Source organism: Lithobates pipiens, unplaced genomic scaffold (genome assembly GCF_037356315.1).
Source record: "Lithobates pipiens isolate NorthernLeopardFrog02 unplaced genomic scaffold, aLitPip1_a1.2 Scaffold_18, whole genome shotgun sequence".
Lineage (NCBI taxonomy): Eukaryota > Metazoa > Chordata > Amphibia > Anura > Ranidae > Lithobates > Lithobates pipiens.
Genome location: NW_027507758.1, coordinates 169447995 through 169469175, shown reverse-complemented (window position 1 = coordinate 169469175; position 21181 = coordinate 169447995). Strand labels below are relative to the sequence as shown.

Below are 21181 nucleotides of genomic sequence, written 5' to 3'. Positions count from 1 at the left end.
CTATTGCCCGGCGCCCCTGCTTCTTGGTCAGCCAACAGCTCTGCACTGCCTCCACCTCACCATGCTACACTGCCATCACCAATCCTGAGTCAGCCACACTGTCAGAGAGCCCTCAGCAATCATCCCTAGCCTCCATCATCTGAGCAGCCTGACAGCTCCATCCGCAGCCACCCTCACTCCCCAATCAGCCCGATAGTCCACCCGCAGCTGCTGTCACTTTTCTTCTGCCACTACAATTATCCATCACTAAGACGGTTTAATTGTTGGCCAACCGAGCTTCTGATTTTTGTCAAAAGCACACGTGCAGGATTTTGCCTAACATACTAACCATCCTGCACTGTTTGCAGCCCCCCCCCCCCCCCCCAAAGAAATATACCACCAGTCACCACTGGTTTAGGAGATATTTGCTGAAAGGCATGCGCCGTAGACAGCGGTGCGCAGGCGCACTGAGCGCGGCACCGTCAACGGCGAATATGCAGCGCGTGGTGCTCCTGTGCACATGCGCGGGAGTGACGCCATCTCGGCTTCACCGAATGACAGCGGCGGAGCGGCGAGACCCACCGAGAAGATGGATGCGCCGGACTACAGGGGACAGCGGTGACATCGCTGGCTCCTGTGTCAGGTAAGTGACACATATTGGAATACTATGCGATGCATAGTAGTCCATTATGCTTTACCTTTGCAGAGAATGAAAGAGGAAGTAAACTCATCAGGGTTTACTTCCTCTTTAATATAATCAGCCCATTGAAAGCAAAGATACTGGTGATGCGGCCCCTGTACTGAGTTTGACACCCCTGATCTAGAGTCTAGAACAGGGATATGCAATTAGCGGGCCTCCAGCTGTTGCAGAGCTACAAGTCCCATGAGGCATAACAAGACTGACAGCCACAAGCATGACACCCAGAGGCAGAGGCATGATGGGACTTGTAGTTTTGCAACAGCAGCTTTACAACAGATGGAGGTCCGCTAATTGCATATCCCTGGTCTAGAAAAAAACGTTTCATCCACTATATACGGCATCTATGACCTGGTTAGAGACACTGAAGAAAGTGACCTGCTCATGGTGCATGGACCTCCTCTGCTGGGTGAATGAGGCCTTAAAGTGTCTCAAATACACAAATCTGCTGTACACATTGTTAGTACCAATGTCCCACAGGGAAAAAGTAATTATCTAAATACAAGAGGTATGTATGTATGCAAGTTATATATTATATATTTTTTTTTAATCCACTGCCCTCCTTGTTTTCTGCCTGTAGAGGGTGAAGCCTGCGGGGTCCTCCCCACAATTTTGCTCTCCCCACAGGCTATGTACTGCACACTGATGATGTCGCTGCTACCGTTACTGTAAGGTAATAACTGGGTTTACAAAGATATTTTGTGCACATAAAGGTGGATTTGTATCCCTTGTGGCTATTAAGGGATCTGTTTAAATAAAAGTTTTTGGGCCTGGAGTTCAGCTTTAAACTGCAAAATGATATACTCCCAATGCTGGCAGTGACTTTGGTTGAAAATGACAGTTTTAACGAAAGGGTTATTCAAACTTTTCAGAAAAAATTGTCAACCACGTACACTGTGCCCCACTGTATGAGTGATGAGCGGTCAGTGTTCATGTAGCCTGTGCATTTGAAAGCCCTGCTTCTCTCCCCTCCCCCCCCCCCCCCCCCCCCCGCAGCTCTTCTAGGATGGATCAGAGGGATGCTCTGTGCTGACGCTGACCAATAAGAATTGCTCTGATCCGTCTCCTATACCCTGCAGGAAGAAAAAAGGGAGAGGAGGAGGAGATTTTAGATTCTCAGGCCCCTGCACCGGCTGCACGGACACCGACAGCTCATCACCCACAGGAGATAAGTACAGCAGGTAGTAGAGGGGTGGAGAGTGCGTACAGTGTCAGTTAACCATTTCATTTTTTTTCGAAAAGGTGAATTTACACTTTAAATCTCTGCTGGATTATTTTGTGCGTACAAGAAAATAGCCAGTTTGTAATTTGTTATAATTGATGTTATGACATACACAGTGTTCTGTGTACTACAAACAGCTATTTCATCAAATTTCATAGGTAACCAAAGTCATCTATCTTTCACTGCCCTGATTTTATTAGTACAGGCTAAAAGTCTTCATTGTAAAGCCCCACAGCTGTTTCCTTACCCTTCTCCAGAAAATTACATCTTTTAGTTACAATGAGCTTAAAACGTGGCTTTAATGATCCTACCAATTGGAAGTGTAAGTGAAATGCTTTAAGCTCCACATTTGCAAGACACCTGTTTAGAGAATTTCGTTTTATAGGAAAAAAGGCAGCCATACAAAATTGGTCAAAACAGCAGATGATTGCAAAGGGAGACATGATTTTCCTTTGAAGTAAACTCCTAAAAAAGATTGCATAGCTTTATTGATATACTAATAGATGAATCATTGATGGGCAGCTTACCCAACATATCTTAGCATAAATTACATTTAGTCTAGATGAGTAGGACAAAAGGATGAGAGCCATGACAGTTTTGTTGGTGTACACTAGACTAATGTTTATTTGGTACTAAAAGTGACAAAAAAAAAAAAAAAAAAAAAAAAAAAAAAAACGAGTAATAGCAAATACTCAAGGCTGTCCTAGAGAAACTAACACATGCATGTCCTTTCTTCATTACCAGGTTAGTGCTGTTTGTTTAACACACGGGACACTTGTATGAGTAATAGACCAGTGCTATGAACCGTATCCAAGCATGGCTCACACCATAAAACCTAAAGCCAAAAAAAAAAAAAAAAAAAAAAAAAAAAAAACCCACACAATATGAGAATACTGAACAAATACATTTATAGGAAACATGCACCACCTACTAAAAATACCAGTTGCATTGTTGTCTGGGGCTTTGCTACATTCAAATGACCCAGAACGACTATGCAACAAGTAAAGCCAGAATAGTAGGTAAGCACATTCGTTCCAGGTCATTTTTTTTTTTTTTTTTTTTTTTTTAAACTACCGAATACGATAGATCAGCATGACAACCAAGCAACTAACATTTGGTAGGCAATGGCAGAGTATGTTACCGTGCATAAAGGCGGCATATAAGTGCGAACAGGTCCTAATTGTATCCAATTACCCAAAATCTACCTATAAACCACAAAACAACAAACACAAAAAAAAAAAACACCACACACAAGCACACAACAGTAGAACGTTCTATGCCAGTCCGACTATTGTATTGCATCAAACACGTATCAGGTTTCTTTGAATTGATGGGGGCTGGTCGTTGGGTAGGGAGGATTTTTAGCAGAATGATGACGCTCATTCATAGTCTATTGAGCATACAGGAAACACAGAAAAAAAAAAAAACACAACAGAACGAATGGATAATCGTGGGTGTATCATTGTTTTAAAAACCCAAAAACATTTTTTGAATTTGGTTGTAAAAAAAAAAACAAAAAAAAAAAAACAAAAAACAGGAAACAGAGTGCCAATGAACGAAAGGCCTAGTTTTTGGCAGGTGTACTTAAGTGTACATACATGCAAGGGCTAGGTTCGCCTGCACAGGCAGTTCCATTTATGTCATTTGGTACACAGCCATTACTCTCAAACTGACAGCCGTGTGAGTGCAGGTCCCTGAACACAGTGTGCATTCAAGGACCTGCACCAACATGGCTGTCAAGTTAAGAGCAGCAGCTGTGTCCCATTTGACATGAATGGGACCGCCTGCACGTGGATTCACAGAACACCTCTGCATCCCAGTGTGGGCAGACAAGAAGGCCCTTGCATGGATGTACGCTTAAATACACTTGTGTAAACAAGACCTAACTACAATTGGGTTAGGGAGCCCATACATGATTAAAATTTGCTTTTGTTCAACCAGCAGGTTCAGCCAAAGAAAATTAACCAATTCCCCCCATCCACCTCAAAATTCCTCTAGTGGAGCTATTGTATTCTCACAGCAGGGAGGCTTCCTCACCATGGCAATACACTTATCAGAAATGAAAAGAACCCTAACCTTTTTTACTGTACAACCAACCTTCTTAAAATTTAGCCGGTCCCTGCTGAGCTGGCCAAATTTCAATTAATCTACAGCCCACTTTATTTGCCAATAACTCCACCGATTCCAAAGGGCCCTCTGATCAAGTCCGTCTGTCATTTTTTCAGATAAACCTGATTGGACCCTCCAGTCTCCCCTATGGAGCGGCGAATGTCAGCGGACATGTTCGCTGACACCCGCTGTCATCTGCAAAAAAACAAACAAAAAAAAAAAACACACCAGATGGGTGGTGGCCCTATTTAGCATCCGCCCGACTAATCGAATGGAGATGGACAGGCAAGCCATTTCCATTCAATTTCCCCATAGAGGAGAGTGGGACTGTATCCTCCACTGAGCAAGCGTAATCAGCTACACCAAGATGCCCATGTGAAAGGAGCCCTAGAGCAGCGATTTAATTAGACCAGCGTGCATAACCCCAAGGTGTTGTTGCCCCTGAAAAGACTTAATGTCCATCAGCTGTGCAGACAGACACACTTACTTGGGAGTTGCAGCCACTTGACCTCTTAGAAAGATTAGCTTCTACACTGGGGCGGGGGAGATTAGCGGTAAAGTGCTGCTAATTTTAGCAGCGCTTTACCGCTGTTATAGCGGCCATTTTCAGCCGCTAGCAAGTCGCTTTTAACCCCCGCTAGCAGCCGAGAAAGCTTCAGCAGCGGTGATCATTGATTTCAATGGCCGGGGCGGTGCAGGAGCAGTGTATACACTGTTCCTGCTTGCAAGACTTTTTTCCCCCTTCCCAGTGTGAAAGCACTCTGGCTTTTACACCAGGGCTACAGAAGAGGCAGTTTACAGGGGCTTTTCAGGTGCTATTTTTAGTGCAAAAATGGCAGTAAAACATCTCAGTGTGAAAGTAGCCTAAGGCCTGGTTCACACCTATGCATTTTTTTGTGTGTTTTCAATTTTGCAGAAACATTTAACATGGTTTCCTGTGGGTCATGTTCACATCTGTGCATTTTATGGAAAGGGCCAGGAACTTTTTTTCTGGTTCCATAGACTTCAACGGATCAAAAACGTGTATTGAAAAAATGCAAAGAATGCACCAGGAATATGCAAAATGTAACCTGCATATTTGTGAACCAGGCCTGTCTGTAGCAAATATAAAACAGTGCCGAGGCCACTTTTAAAAGATGAGTTATTTTATAGCCTTTCCTTCTACTTGTAGCGCCGGCTCCTGAAGAGCACGAGCTATGGTTTTTTGAAATGTAATGAACTGCAGTTTGGTTTGGGTTTCCAGCATCAGTCTGACTGGACTATAGGGTGTTCAGCCTGGCCATAGGGGGCACTGTCTCTTCTGGCAGGCATGGAACCACAGTCTGGTTGGGTGCTTTAAGGCTACCTTCTCTCGGAGCCAGCCCAGTGGGAGTGTCACTCTTGCTGTGCTTTCTGGGAGAGGGTACTTAAAATGCAGATGTCACGTGGTTCGGGGTTCAGGTCCAGAAGTATGTTCTGACTCCATGGTCCTGGTCCTCCTGACCAGCCCCCAGGAAGGCTATGGCCTGGGGTGCGGATCCACCCGACTTTATGTCTCAGGGCTGGCTAGCCCGAGGCAAGGAAACTAAAGAAAGGATTCTGCGGTGGTCCTGCGCCATCTCCGGTTGTGGAGAAGACCAGCAATTTCGTAGCTATCCAGGGGAGGACTCTTCAGAAGAAGGCCACGTACGCGTTAGCTTCTTAGAAAGAGCCTGGTGAGGCTGAGGGACCTAAGTGAATCCAATCTTGTGGGTATCACCGAACCGGCTGAAAGATACTGGTACCACACAAATGTTCTACAAGTTCTAGTTTCCTACATGTTCTACAACAACGTCTGTGGCAGAGATTTATTCCTACGTGTTCTACAACAACATCTGTGGCAGTGACTTATTCCTGATTTAAGCACCTTGTTGGCTGCTAGGCCTTGTGAGAGAGGGACTATCCAACTTGAGTGAACATCCAGCTGTGAATGGCTATTCTCTGGATTTAGTCGAAGTAAGCAAGTCCTTTATCATTGACTTTGACACTAAGAGTACCTGAACTTTCCTCCTAACCCTCTGATCCTATACTAAGAGACTGTTCATTAACTACATTTTTTGCAAATAAAAATCCCTTTAAGCGAATCTGTTGTCAGTCTCTAAACTTTCTGGGCCATCTACCATGGGAAACCCCTAGACGCAAAATGAGGCGAAGAAGGTAACGGTAAGCCCAATCAAACCAGCAGCTCCTTCGGGGGTTAGTGCTACATACTTTATATACACCTTCAATTCAAATTGCATTACCATCTAAAAACTATAGCAGTCCCTACAATCAGCAGCTGCATACAATATCAAAGGGTTCCAGGTGCCCACCCCTGGCTGAAAAAGGACCCAAAAAGATTTTTTTTTAAAACGTACTGGATAATTACTTATAAAGCTGCATTGTTTAGACATTTTTCTCAAGAATGTTGGCTACCCCTGCTTTGCAGATGTGCACTGCAGAAATACAAAAGGGGGGGAAAAAAAAGTGCCCTATGCAGATTTCCATTGCAGAGCGTATGTATAGACATGCATCACAATGGACAACCCTGGATAGGCAACAATGCAAACAACAGGGAGCAAAGTATCAGCGGCACATCAGCTCTGAACCCTGGAGTTCTAAATAGCAATTGACTGTGTCATCCAGTCCTCCAAGACAAGGAGTTACATGGCTGAGTGCTTTCCATTGCCCATAGCTGCTAACATTTACTGACAGTTGAAGAGCTATTGCCAAGAAGATAGATATAGACTAAAGCTGGTATTGTGTAGGATTTAAAAAGGAATGAAAAACTAGGATTTTCTAAGGGGATCCATTGAAAAAAACAAAAAAAAAAAATTATATAATATATATATATATATATATATATATATATATATATATATATATATATATATATATATATATATATATATTTTTTTTTTTACACACACACACACACACACACACACACACCAGAAAAATCCACAGCATACCAGTGAAGTTGGACAGTGTGAAAATAGGTGATCAAGTAGGCATAACCTGGCATCTGTACCACCTTTTATCTCCTTCAAGCTGGACCAGTGGACTATTTTCTAAGGAATAGGACTAATTAATATTTATCTTTATAGCACCACCATTTCCTCTGTCATTGCAACACAGACATAACAAACGCACAATCCAACTATTACAATCCATAAAATGTTTCAAGGACTAGTACATACAAAATGCAGCGATCACAAAAACAATAGAAGAGAGGCCTCAAGCTGTATGAGCTTAGGCTAGCCATACATGCATAGATTTCTCCCATGCGCCAACGAGAGAAATCAACCAGATTCCTCCATCCATCCATGCTAAACAGCGACTGCCAATTATTGCATACAAACATTTTGCGACAACTCCCTCCATTTGTGATTGTGCACATTCACCATGTGTGTTGCGTTAGTAATCGTGCATTAACACAACAATTTTTTGTGCATTAAAGTGTAAGTAAACTATCGTTTTCAGCCAAGGAAGCTGCCATCTTTGCCTCTGTTTAATTTACAACTGCCAAGATGCTGCACATGTGATCAGTTATGACACCAGCCATTGGATGGTTTGACAGTTTGGTTGAGAGCACAACCAATGAGAGAGTGTTACATTGCCAGCACGTGCCAGAAATGAAACGTTTTTTTGAAACTGGTAAATAGATGGGTTTACTTCCGCTTTAAGGCAGTTGTCCACAACACAGAAAAATGACCCTAGGGCTGGTATTATATATTGTTAGAATGCATTTGTTTCTTTTAAAACAACAAAATTATGTTCTATGCACTGCAGCACATTGTGAAGCAATACGACACAGAGTTGCGCTGCGTAAAAATGCAAATATATGCTTTTTTTTTTGTAGACCACACACACACACACACACACACACCGGTATAGTGAGAACAGAATACATAGAAATAAGTGCTGTTTATTTAAGACCAAAGATGCATGGAGTTCTCTGAGATTACATTTAAAAAGGTGCAAGTCCACCAAGCAGACCTGATGGAAGACTTAATCCCCATACACACCATTAGATTTTCTGCAGATTTTTGTCTTCAGATTTACCAAAACCATATAATATGAGGTCAAACCTTAAGAGTTTCAATTTGTACGTAATCAGGCAGGCCCTTGCACTACATGATTTTGGTAAATCTGAAGACAAAAATCTGCAGAAAATTTAATAGTGTGTATGGGGCTTTACGCTGACACCTCTTTTTACACCCCATACATACAGGACCTAAATAAGCACAGCAGTGAAAAAAATATTCTATATATAGCAAGGGTTAGCAGGCACAAAAACAAAGCACGCCTTACAGGAGGCGAAAACAAGCAATAAAGTGATTAAGGGAAGGCATAATCTGGCACCATGTTAACAGACATCTATAAAAGTAAAGTGATATAAAAAAAACAGTGTCTGCCAACAAGGGTCAGCGTTGTGCTGTAATTAAGGATGTGAGAAGAAAAAAAAATAAGAATAAATAAAAAACGTGAAAACAATATGTATTTTTAATTCTGGTTAGTAACATGAGAATCCTTAAAAGGGAAGGATCCTGCAACATTTTGGTGCGGATGCGATGCAATGCGATTTCAGCCATTAAAAAAAAAAAAAAATGTATGGTCGAAATCGCACCACACAAACACCCCATGCGTGAATGCGGTGCGATTCCGGAGCAAATCACAAGCGGAATCGCACAAGTTTGAACCTAGGCTTAATGTAGTCGAATAAAGAATTTGAAGCTTGGAATGTACCAGGTTGCTGGCTAACTTCTATCTATTGATGCCTTGGGGGCACACACTCCAGCCATGAGTTTCGGCCGTCAGCAATCTATGTAGTAACAGACCAGTTGAGTGTGGGTAAAGTTTATTCAGTTTATCTTCCTGTCTGATCATTTTAGACTCAATTTCAAATCAATCAGATTCAAGCAAACTTAGGCAGGCCATATACGGTACAAATCATTTTGAACTGTGTATGGGCAGGCTGAGTGTACCAAGTTGCCCCGTCGTAATGAAAAAAAACGTCATCACGTTCAGAACAATCAGATTGTCCGACCGTGTGTATGCAACACCGGTTTCGGATTTTGTTGTCGGAATGTCTGACCGTGTGTACAAGGGCTAAGAGTTTCAATGTGTATGCAATCAGGCAGGCCTTTGCACTACATGGTTTTGGTAAATCTGAAGGAAATCGGACAACAAAAGTTGGATAGGGTGTATGGGGTCTTACAATCGTAAATTACAATCATATCTTAACGATCAATCAAAAAAAAAAAAAAAAAAAACACTTCCCTGTGTGTGGCATATCAAATAGGTTGTTGACTATAGAATGATTCTATGAATCGGAAAAGAATTTGATAATTTATCAACGCATGTATGGCCACTATAAGGCTGATGACAGACGAGCGATTTATTTTGGAGAGAATAATTCTTACTACAGATCATTAATGCCAGCGATTAATAGCGATTTAATTGCTAGAGCTGCTGGCGGTTTGCTACAGCATTGGGTTGTGTGCTGCTATAAATCACTTTTCTGTAGCGTAGCGATTGCTACAAAGTTTCATTAAAATGAATTATGAGCGATTGTTGCTAGCAATTTTGTCACTAAGCTGAAGCGACAGCACTTAAAAAAAAAAACAACAAAAAAAACACACGTCTATTAGCGATCCCATTGAAATTCGTAGGGCCCTTGCATGCTGATCAGTTTTTCACCTCACCAGAAGCAAAAGAAAAAATTCATGATCATTAAATCCTCTGGAACCCTTCATACCAGTCAGTTGCATTCTTAAAAGTCCCGTTTGCTGCAGAAAAAAAAAAAAAAAAAAAAAAAAAACGCACCAAAACATACACCTCCTCATTGAAATGAATGAAAAACGCACCAAAAACATGGCAAAAGCGCACATGCACTTTTGTTGAGGTTTTTGAATCGCATGAAAAAAAAAGCTTAGTCATTTTTACTACGTTTGAAAGCAGCTTTTTTCTTAGCAACAAATAGTTGTAACAAAACAGGGGAAGAGAATCGCTCGTGTGTTATCAGCCCTAAACTGTAAGATCAAATGCTTAAGCATAAGAAAAAATAAAGATGCAGACCTTTTATTTGCTCGCCCAACACAGAACCAAGAAAGAGCTACAAGTATATCCTGTGATTACAGATTAAATGGGACGAGCCTACTAATGTCTCTAATTAAAACTCAGCAGGGGGTTTCCCACGTCTTTGAAAGTTTTAGGAAAGGTAACAAATGCTGCACCAGCTTTGTAGGCTTGTCTACTTAATGACCTTTTTTGCAACAAAAGATTAGCGAACCTAATCTGCAAAAGGATGACAAATTTTAGGATTCTTTGCAGCGGGATATTACAGAAAGTTTGACATTTAAGTGATACGATCGCCTAACTCAAGTGATTAAAGATTGTGGGATGACACAGATTCTGCATAGGGTTGCCACCTCATCCCTTTAGACCTGGATACATTAAATTACGCAGGTTCTGTGGCTGATTAAGGTGGTAATTAAAATCACTTATGCCGCGTACACACGAGCGGAATTTCCGACAGAAAAAAAAAAAAAATCAGATGGGAGCTTTTCATCGTATATTCCGAACGCGTGTATGCCCCAGCGGACTTTTTACGTCAAAAATCCTGATGGACCTAGAAAGATTACATGTTCTATATTCTTCCTACAGAATTAATTCCTATCGGGAAAAATCGATCATCTGTATGCTGTTCCAACGTACCAAAAACGACGCATGCTCTGAAGCAAGTACGAGACGGAAGCTATTGGTTATTGAACTTCCGTTTTCTAGTCCCGTTGTACGTCCCCGCGCTCTTGACGGGTCGGACTTTGGTGTGACCGTGTGTATGCAAGACAGCTTGAGTGGAATTCCGTCTGAAAAACCTTCAGAGTTTATTTCGACGGGAAAACCGATCGTGTGTACAGGGCATAAGTGCCTTACCTGTGCATTCAATTAGCCACATAACCTGTGTAATTAATGCGTATCCCGGTTTAAGGCTGGATTCACACCTATGCATTTTTTGTGTGATTTGCACTACAGTCCATTTAACACAGTTTCCCACGGAACATGTTCTGTAGTGGAAATCTGCAAAAAGCACTAAGGCTGCATTCACACCTATGCATTTTTAGTGCTTTTTGCACTACAGAACATGTTCCATAGGAAACCATGCTAAATGGACTGTAGTGCAAATCTGCAAAAAGCACTAAAAATGCACAGGTGTGAATCCAGCCTAAAAACGCATAGCTGTGAATCAGACGGCAAACCAATTCTACACCATATTGCAGAAAGTTTCGTGTTTAAGTGAGTGATACTATCGCCTAACTTAAGCTATTAAAGATTGCGGGATGACATAGATCCTGATCCCGTTCAAACTTAGAACATTAGAATTGTGTTCTGCCATCGAGTCCAGAATCAAAACATGCTTGTGGTGTCATTATTTCTTAATGGCACCCCAAAACGCGGTGCAATTTTGCTGCGATTGTTGTGCGACAAAACATTTTAAAATAATGGAAAAAAAACACGCAACTGGCTCAATGCCAACATTTGGTGTATGGGCTTCTTTGGTGTGTTTTTAGGTTGGAGGGAGGCCCATTAAAAAGAAATAGTGCCACTACAAAAACATACCACAAAAGCATGCGCAAAACGAAAAAAAACAAAACCCATGCAATACTGCAGTGTCGCTCAGATGCGAACGTGGCCCGGAGCTATTAAAGATTGCCAGATGATGCAGGTCCTTGCGTATAAGCGATAGCCTTTATTGGATTGGATTGAATTGTATCGTAACGGTTCTGTCTCCCCTTATAAAAGGTAAAAGCGCTGCGCAAAATTGTTGGTACTATATAAACCCTGAATAATAATAATAATAAGTTGATGTATGAATCATGTTACGATAACCTGGATCCAACAGCCTACTGAAATGCATCTTTTCCATCTTTCTTGGTGGCCCTTCCAATCCTCCTGTCTTGAATTGTATCTGTTTTGTCTCCCTTTTATATTGTAAAGTGCTGCGCAAATTGTTGCCGCTATATAAACCTTGTACATAATAGAAATTAATTGGTTGAAACATGTCAAGCTAACCTGGATCCAACAGCCTATTGAAATGTATCTTTTCCATCTTTCTTGGTGGCCCTTCCAACCCTCTTGTATTGAATTGTAACTGTTCTGTCTCACTTTATAAAAAAGGTAAAGTGCTGAGCAAAAATTGTTGGCGCTATATAAACCCTGTACATAATAGTAATAACTGGTTCAAACATGTCAAGATAACCTGAATCCAACAACCTATTGAAATGTATCTTTTCCATCTTTCTTGGTTGCCCTTCCAACCGTCCTGTCTTGAATTGTATTGTAACATTTTTTTTTCTCCCTTTTATATTGTAAAGTGCTGCGCAAATTGTTGCCGCTATATAAACCCTGTACATAAATAGTACTAATTGGTTGAAACATGTCAAGCTAACCTGGATCCAACAGCCTATGGAAATGTATCTTTTCCATCTTTCTTGGTGGCCCTTCCAACCCCTATTGACTTGTAACTGTTCTGTCTCGCTTTATATATATATATATATATATATATATATATATATATATATATATATATATAAAAAAAAAAGGTAAAGTGCTGAGCAAAAATTGTTGGCGCTATATATACCCTGTAAATAATAGTAATAATTGGTTCAAACATGTCAAGATAACTTGAATCCAACAGCCTATTGAAATGTATCTTTCCCATATTTCTTGGTGGCCCTTCCAACCCTCTCGTATTGTAATTATCTATCTTTATATCGTAAAGCTCTGCGCAAATTGTTGGCGCTATATAAAATCCTGTATAATGCAAAAAATAAAATAAAAAAAATTATATATATTATAAATATTTGTATTAAAAAATTATATGTATTTTTTTTTAATACAAATATTTATAATATATATAATTTTTTTTAACTTATTACAGATTTCAAGATCACCTGGATGCCGCAGCCTATTGAAATGTATCTTTTCAGCTTTAATGTTTTTAAATATCAAATTTTTTTTTTTTTTAAAGAAATATTTGATGATGACCCACATTGGGCTATAACATAAAGTAAAAATGTAATAACTAACTCCTGTTAACACAATAGCTGTCCACTCACCTGTAGGCATTGTTGCTATCCGATAGAATAATTAGATATTCCACTCAAGAGAAAATCTTGCATATGAATTCATTAAGCACATATGCGTCCGGTAGCTCCAAAATCAGCATATCAGAGCACGTAAAAAAGCGTTGGCAGGTTCCTTGCAGCTCACACAGTCTGGACTGCACAGATCCCCTTGCAGGAACACTCCACAAGACAAGGGAGAGCCATATGAGTGGTGAAAAGCTCCCCAACCTGTTTGGGATTGTAAAACTCAATAGCCTCGCACCCCTCCCCCCTGCCTCTCCCTCCCACTAAAAGGAAAGCTGCCAGTTTCCAATCAGATTCCCTCACTCCCTCCAGACATATTTACAGCTACCCAGGAACTTTTCTGAAGGATGAACAATGCTGTACATTCAAGCAGCCAGATGCAAAGTGCAGGGAACCGCTTGACGGCCCAGCCAATGGTATTATGCGTGTGAACCCGAGCCTATGACAACAGCTATTAGGCGACGTGCTCACTTTTCAAACTGTAATCTCTGTGGAAACCGCTCTCTACCATTATCCCCACTACAAAGACACACAAGCTCCGGAGGGAAAGGTTCACTGTATTGTCCAGTCCGTATTCCTTCCCACTCCATACGTTTCAAAGAAATCCGTTTTAATGGGGAAAAAGACGCTCGCTTCTGCCAGCGGTAGACACACGGACGGGTAATTAACATAATGCAGATTGGCTTCATCGATGATTTCCCTTTAAACACCCCCGGGTTTATTACGACGTTAACATACTGTAAACCTTCGGAAAAAGCAATTAGCTCTTGTTTTTAAAAGCAATCAAGGATAATGGCGGAGCGTTAAACAGCGTGTGTAAATGAGGAGCCGCTGGATTCCTCGCATGGCTTGTGGAGCAACATATAGGGAACGCTCTAGATGTAAGGCGGCAAATGTGACGTTCATCAAACCGGCGGTGAATCAGTCGTTGACGTTTAAAACACATGGACCTGGAAGATTCATCTGCAGTGAATGTTTGCTGATTTTCACGTTCATAAAGCTGCCCGTATAATAGTAGAATCTTGTTTTTCGGGACCTTTGTTTGATCTTCTAATGGTTATTGTGTCTAGAATCCATTCACACTTGTGCGACTTAAAAAAAATCATGCGATTGCCATTGCAACTTTACCCTGAAACTTTGTTTTACGACTTTGGCTTTGACCAATGTGATTGTTTTTGTTTGTGCTCTACAAAATCATTAGACAAGTGCAGAACGGAAACATTTGTTTAGATTCCTTTATTTTCAAGCAAATTCAAAATTTTCAGATTGGAAATCCGCATTAGTCGAAAGTCAAAATCTGTGTAAAGAATAGCTATCGATCGACCAATTCAAAGTCCATGTAAAGAATAGGGATGAGCTCAGGCGTGTCCGCATGCTCCATGTGGCGAGCCTGCCAGGAAGTCGGCGCTGCGCTAATCACAGGCAGTGAGACAGTGCTCGATCTCTGCAGCCGCGCATCGGGGCAATGTCTCACTGCCTGTGATTAGTGCTGCGCTGACTTCATGGCGGGCTCTGCACGTGGAGCATGCGAACACGCCTGAGCTCATCTTTAGTAAAGAATAGCTGGTTGTTAGACTACCTTCACACTGAAAACGCTGGGCATCAGTGGTAAAACGCTGCTAGTTTTAGCGACAATTTACCGTCGTTTTAGCGGCGATTGTGCCATGACTGTGCCATGAGTCGAAGCGCAAGCCCCACCATCCAAGTGGACATAGGGCTGCACATATTAAAAGGGCCCCTCCCGGGCTCGCTTTGCTCGCCAAGCTTCAGGCATGGCCTCGCTTCACTCGGCTCTTTTTATTCTAACTCTATGTCCATTTGGATGGTGGGGCTATAACATGGACTCGCGGCACAGGCGGCGCTCATCTTCGGCTATTTTCAGAATCTGCTTGTCCTGTGTACTGCATGCGCAGTACACAGCGGACACTATCCGATGGGGGACACTATACGACAGGACACCGGCAAAGAAAAGTAAATGGGGGGGGGGAAGTGAGGTCCCCCCAAAATCCATACCAAACCCTTTTCCGAGTATACAGGCCAGGCCCCTCCTGAACCATACCAGTCCACATGCCCCCCTCCCCTTTCCTGACCTGCCTGGCTGCATGCTCGGATAAGGGTCTGGTATGATTTTTTTTTTTGGGGGGGGGCACACTGTTTTTTTCATTTTGGCGTGGGTTTCCCCTTAAAATCCATACCAGACCCAAAGTATCTGGCATGCATTTGGGGGGAGAGGGGGCACACAGTTTTTTTTATTCTATTTTAGTTTTAGGCATTCTTTTCATAAGTTGCACCCAAATCGCATCTATATGCTACAGGTGCGACTATTGAGGGTTTACATTGAGGCCTATGGACCTCAAGTCGCATGAAAGTCGGACCAAAGTAGTGCAGGAACTACTCTGAAGTCACAGCTACTTGAAGTCACACAGATATGAACGGTTATCATAGGGAAACATGGGGTGCGACTTGTCATGCGACTCCAAAGTCACATGACACGTCGCACAAGTGTGAGTGGAGCCTAAACTGACATTTGTCAAGACAAAGGAGAAGGATGGAAATTTTTTCTCAAACAAACTAAATTCTACCTTTTGTTCTCGCTCAGAGAAAAATTGTGCATATTGTAATGTGCATGTTTTATGTACAAAGGAAACCTGTTTACAGTATTTCTGGGATTCCACTTAAAGCTTGTTTACGTGAACTTCGCCCCCTGAAGAGCAATTTGCAGCGGAATGCTTTTCAGGGGGAATTAGACAGGCACTGTGGAGGCATTATGTCGCCACCTGTTTAAGATAAATTCACACTGGAAATTAGGACCGATGCGAATAGTAGTGGCAGGAATCAGAGATTCCTGCTGCGGCTCTCAGTAGCTAGGTGCGGCTGTCAGCCCTGTTCACTATAATGACAGGTTGCCGGCAGCCACGTATATTCATTGCTGTGCACACCGCTAACGAATACCTGCATGATTGCTGCTGGACACACTATGTGCGTGTTCAGCAGCGATCACTGTAGGTAATCGCTGGCTGTGCAGAGAGACGAGAATAGCTGCGGTTGCCAGCAATCGGTGATTGTAGTAAATGGGGCTGCTGAGATTCCTGCTGCTACTAATCGTACTGGCCCTAAGTGCCGATGTGAATATATCCGAAACTCCTAAAAAGCCACACCACTGGGGCATTGCATGATTGGGAGATGGTTGTGGTGCAGCCTAATTTGGTTGAAGAGGTCCCATTTTGGAAGGAGGTACTGCCCACTAAGACCCCTTACACACTGGGACTGCGGCCGTGTTCGTGGTAAAGCACTGCTTGTTTTAGGGGTTGCTTAAGCACTGTTTAGAGGCTCTGTCAGAGACTTCTTAACACGATCGGAGACGCGGCGTGTCGGACTGACATGCCGCAATCACGATCGCCGCGATGTGGGCCCCCGTGGGTGCGCGCCAGCATGTTAACCTGCTGGACCTCATATGTCAACCCAGTCAGGGTAGCAGAACCACTTCCCGGCGGTCAATCTGCTATAGGCTGGGCAGGAAGTGGTGAAAGTAGTTGTAAACCTCAGACATGAAATATGAACAAAGCATATCCCTCTATAGTGTGTACTTGTCTCAATCCTGAGCACTAAGACCCCTTTCACAATGGTGAGCGTTTTTCAGGTGCTTTAGTGTTAAAAAAAGCGCCTGAAAGAAGCATCATCTGCAATCCTAATGTGAAAGCCCGAGTGCTTTCACACTGAGGCGCTGCGCTGGCAGGGCATCAAAGAAAGTCCTGCAAGCAGCTTCTTTGCAGCGTTTTTGAAGCGGTGAATACACCGCTCCTAAAGCGCCCTTTCCCATTGAAATCAATGGGAAGCGCCTGCAAAGCACTTTTGGCACCGGCACTTTGTATGCGCTTTTAACCCTTTATTTGGCCACTAGCGGGGGTTAAAAGCACCCCACTAGCGCTTGAAAAACGCTGGTAAAGCGCCACTAGTTTAAGCAGCGCTTTATCAGCATTTTTCAGGTGCTGCCAGTGTGAAAGGGCTCTTAAAGTACTTGGGCTTTCACATTGGGATTGCAGATGAGGCTTCTTTCAAGCGCCCTACATGCGCTTTTTTTGTCGCTAAAGCGCCTGGAAAACGCCTCCATGTGAAAGGGGTCTTGGTGTAATATCTGCTGCTTCATTTCTCTCTGCTATCAGCATGAATCACTTCTGACACATTTTGCTTACACCAGAGATGAAAAGGTGACAGTGAAAAGAATCTCCAGTTGATTGAGAGCCTCAGCTCTGTTCCTGTATACTGTGTGAAGGGGTAGTGTGTTCCTTCCCTCCAATCAGCTCACAGGCTTCTCCTCACTGATCTCTGCAGAGTGCAGCCACAGCTCTCCGCCAGCTTTTTTTCCCAACAGCTCAGACACACCATATAAATTCTGGACTTCGAGCAGATGTAGAGAAGACAGCAGATAAACAGGTACAACTTTAGGAGCATTTGTTTCATCTGTGTGTATCAGCTGAGGATAATCACTTCTCTGGGTAAGGGTTTGGAACCGCTTTAAAGTAGAACTATTGCCAGGCTATAGACATTCAAAAAGTTGCACATTCCTAACAAGCAGTGAATGTGCTTTTTATTAAGCCCTCACTGACCTCTGTATCTGCAAACATCGTGGAGCAATTTATCTTCAAATTTCACTTTCTTTTTAGCAGGCTCAGCTCGCTATGTTCTCATTTATAATCTCTAATGTAAGCAGGGAGAGGGGGAGAGCAGAGTGCTGAGACCAGAAATACTGCACTGCTTCCCTTGTGAAGAGGGTTTGTAGCCACAGACGTCAGTGAGAGTTTATATTAATGTTCATTTAGCGTTTGTGAATAAGCATCAGAGATATTTCTATGTTAAGTAATGTGCAAGTGTAAGCCCTTGTACACACGGTCGGACCTTCTGACAACCAAATCCGTTGGATTTTGTCCGACGGATTTTGTCCGAAACTGTTGCATACACACGGTCGGACAAAGTTGTCGGAAAATTCGATTGTACATAACGTGATGACGTTATTTCGTTACGACGGGACTACGTTCACGCTAGTAGCCAATAGCTTTGGTGTAGGAATTTGATCTGATCATTTGTCCGTCGGAGTAGGCTACACATCAGAGTATGTCCGATCGGAGCATTTTGTCGGAAAATTTTATAGACAAGTTGGAAAACTTGGTCTGTTGGATATTCCAACGGAAACAGTCCGATGGAGACCACACACAGTCGGATTATCCGACAATACGGTCCGATCGGACACATTCTGTTGGAATCTCTGACCGTGTGTACAAGGGCTAACACTTCCAGGTATTTTTTACCTCTATCCAGGTCTAGCCTAGACAAAAGTCACTTTACTAGAGCTTAACGCTTGAAAGTTAACGCTTTCAATGAGTTAGCGTGACTCAAAATGTGCACTACCAAACGGTGGAGCGGAACGTTAAAGGGTTAAGGGCTACTCTTTTCATTTATATAATGTACGGCTGTATTGAACAGTTGTATCATTGTTATACATTAGGAACGTATTCACACAGATGTACTGAAAGGTAATCTGAAAGGTAATCTTAAATAGATAGCTATTGGGTTTACAACCACTTTAACCACTTCCCGAGCGGAGTGCGCCGATGTACGTCGGCAGAATGGCACGGGCAGGCAAATAGGCGTATCTGTACGTCCCTTTAAATTTGCCACCCTGCCATCGCGAGCGTGCCGCCGGCGGCGCACTCGCGTGCTGGTCGGGATCCCTGTGAGTCCGGTCGCGGGTCCCGTGGACTCGATCGCCGCGGGCATACCCGCGATCGTCTCACGGGCCGGCTGAACTAGGAGGTGCCGTTGTAAACAGCATCTCCCAGTTCTGCCTAGCAACACGTGACGCTGATCTCTGCTCCATGTGATTGAAGCAGAGATCAGTGTTCACTAAAAGAAAGCCCAGCGCCCCATAGTTAGTAACATGCCCCTAGGAACACTTAACCCCTACACTGCCACCCACTGGTTAACCCCTTCACTGCCAGTGTCATTTACACAGGAATCACTGCATTTGTATAGCAGTGATTGCTGTATAAATGACAATGGTGTCAAAAATGTCCGATGTGTCCACCATAATGTCGCAGTCACAATAAAAATCGCTGATCGCCGCCATTACTAGTAAAAAAAAAGAATTAATAAAAATGCCATAAAACTATCCCCTATTTTGTAAATGCTATAACTTTTGCGCAAACCAATCAATAATCGCTTATTGCGATTTTTTTTTTTTTTTTTGAATACATACCTCATACAAAGTCCCGCCCGCTGCCGTTTTCTTTTTTAAATGTAGAAGAATACGTATCGGCCTAAACTGAGCGAAAAAAAATGTTTTTTTATATATTTTTGGGGGATATTTACTATAACAAAAAGTAAAAAATAATGCATTTTTTTCAAAATTGTCGCTCTATTTTTGTTTATAGCGCAAAAAATGAGAACCGCAGAGGTGATCAAATACCACCAAAAGAAAGCGCTATTAGTGGGAAAAAAAGATGTCAATTTTGTTTGGGAGCCACGTCGCACGACCGCGCAATTGTCAGTTAAAGCGATGCAGTGCCGAATCGCAAAAAGTGGTCCGGTCTTAAGCCAGCAAAATGGTCCGGGGCTGAAGTGGTTAATGATCACCACAAAAATGAGCAGATATGATAAAGACTGACATAATGTACTGGGGAATCCTGCCCAAGCACTGATTAGTCCTGAAAATGCTTTCCTTTGTAGTTTACACATGAGGCAGAAGGGAAGTAGACTTTCTCTTTAAAGAACTTTAGCGAAAATAGAGGGGGGGGGGGGGGGGTAAGTAACCACTTAACCTAGGGCTCATTCACAACACCAAGCAATGCTGATCGCAAATCCGGTGGTGTGGTTTGGGAGTATACATTGACAATTCATTGATCCTAGAGCATCACACTATTTACCTTTTCTTTCTTTTGTTGAAACAATTTTGAATCGTCACAAGTTCTATTCATGCATCAGTGTTGCAATGTAGTAGTTTGTACCACAACCTACCACACTGAGAAAAGAACCTATTTTAACACACATCACTGCACCACAATGGTATGAACTGCTGTGTGTATCCATTGACATATGCAGCATGGCCCTGCTCCCTCCTCACAGGATTTGATTGACAGCAGCAGGAGACAACGGCTCCTGCTGCTTGTCTCTCTGTCCTATGACTGTAAGAGAGAGGGGCTACAGATCGCTACAGCACTGGGTGAGGATTCAGGTAAGTATGGGGGAAATGCAAGTAGGACATGTTTTACCTTAAGGCAGGGAATGCATTTCAGACCGGACCATTTTGCTGGTCAATGACCAGAGGTCTTTTTACAATTTGGCACTGCGCTGCTTTAACTGGTAATTGCGCGGTTATGCAATGTTGTACCCAAACAAAATTTGCGTCCTTTTCTTCCCACAAATAGAGCTTTCTTTTGATGGTATTTGATTGCCTCTGCGATTTTTATTTTTTGCGATATAAACGTAAAAAGACCGCAAATTTTGAAAAAAAAATGATATTTTCTACTTTTTGTTATTAGAAAAATCCAATAAACTCAATTTTAGTCATACATTTAGGCCAAAATGTATTCAGCCACATGTCTTTGGTAAAAAAAAGTCAATAACTGTATATTTATTGGTTTGCGCAAAAGTTGTCACATCTACAAACTAAGGTATGTTTTCTGGAATTTACGCAGCTTTTAGTTTACGACTGCCTATCTCATTTCTTGAGGTGCTAAAATGGCAGGGCAGTACAAAACCCCCCCAAATTACCCCATTTTGGAAAGTAGACCCCCTAAGGAAATTGATAAGTGGCATGTTGAGCCCATTGAATATTTTATTTTTTTGCCTCAAGCGATTGAATAATGACAAAAATTTTTTTTTTTTTTTTTTTACACAAAGTTGTCAAATATGTGAAATGACACCCCAAAATAAATTCTGCTGCTTCTCCTGAGTACGGGGATACCACATATGTGGGACTTTTTGGGAGCCTAGCCGCGTACGGGGCCCCGAAAACCAAGCACCGCC

The 21181-nt window shown here is 42.4% G+C and overlaps 1 protein-coding gene across 3 annotated transcripts in view; it reads right to left on the bottom strand.

Moving 5' to 3' along the window:
• PLEKHG1 (pleckstrin homology and RhoGEF domain containing G1) overlaps positions 1-21181 on the bottom strand; it is a 336066-nt gene that overhangs the window by 125901 nt on the left and 188984 nt on the right. The window contains exon 1 of one of the 3 annotated variants that reach the window (XM_077486367.1): positions 13127-13357. The exons of the other annotated variants lie outside the window; for them this stretch is intronic. Coding sequence (XP_077342493.1) covers positions 13127-13136 — 10 coding nt within the window. The 5' untranslated portion in view covers positions 13137-13357. Of the gene's footprint in view, positions 1-13126; positions 13358-21181 lie in introns of those variants that run through there. 3 annotated transcript variants of the gene reach the window in all.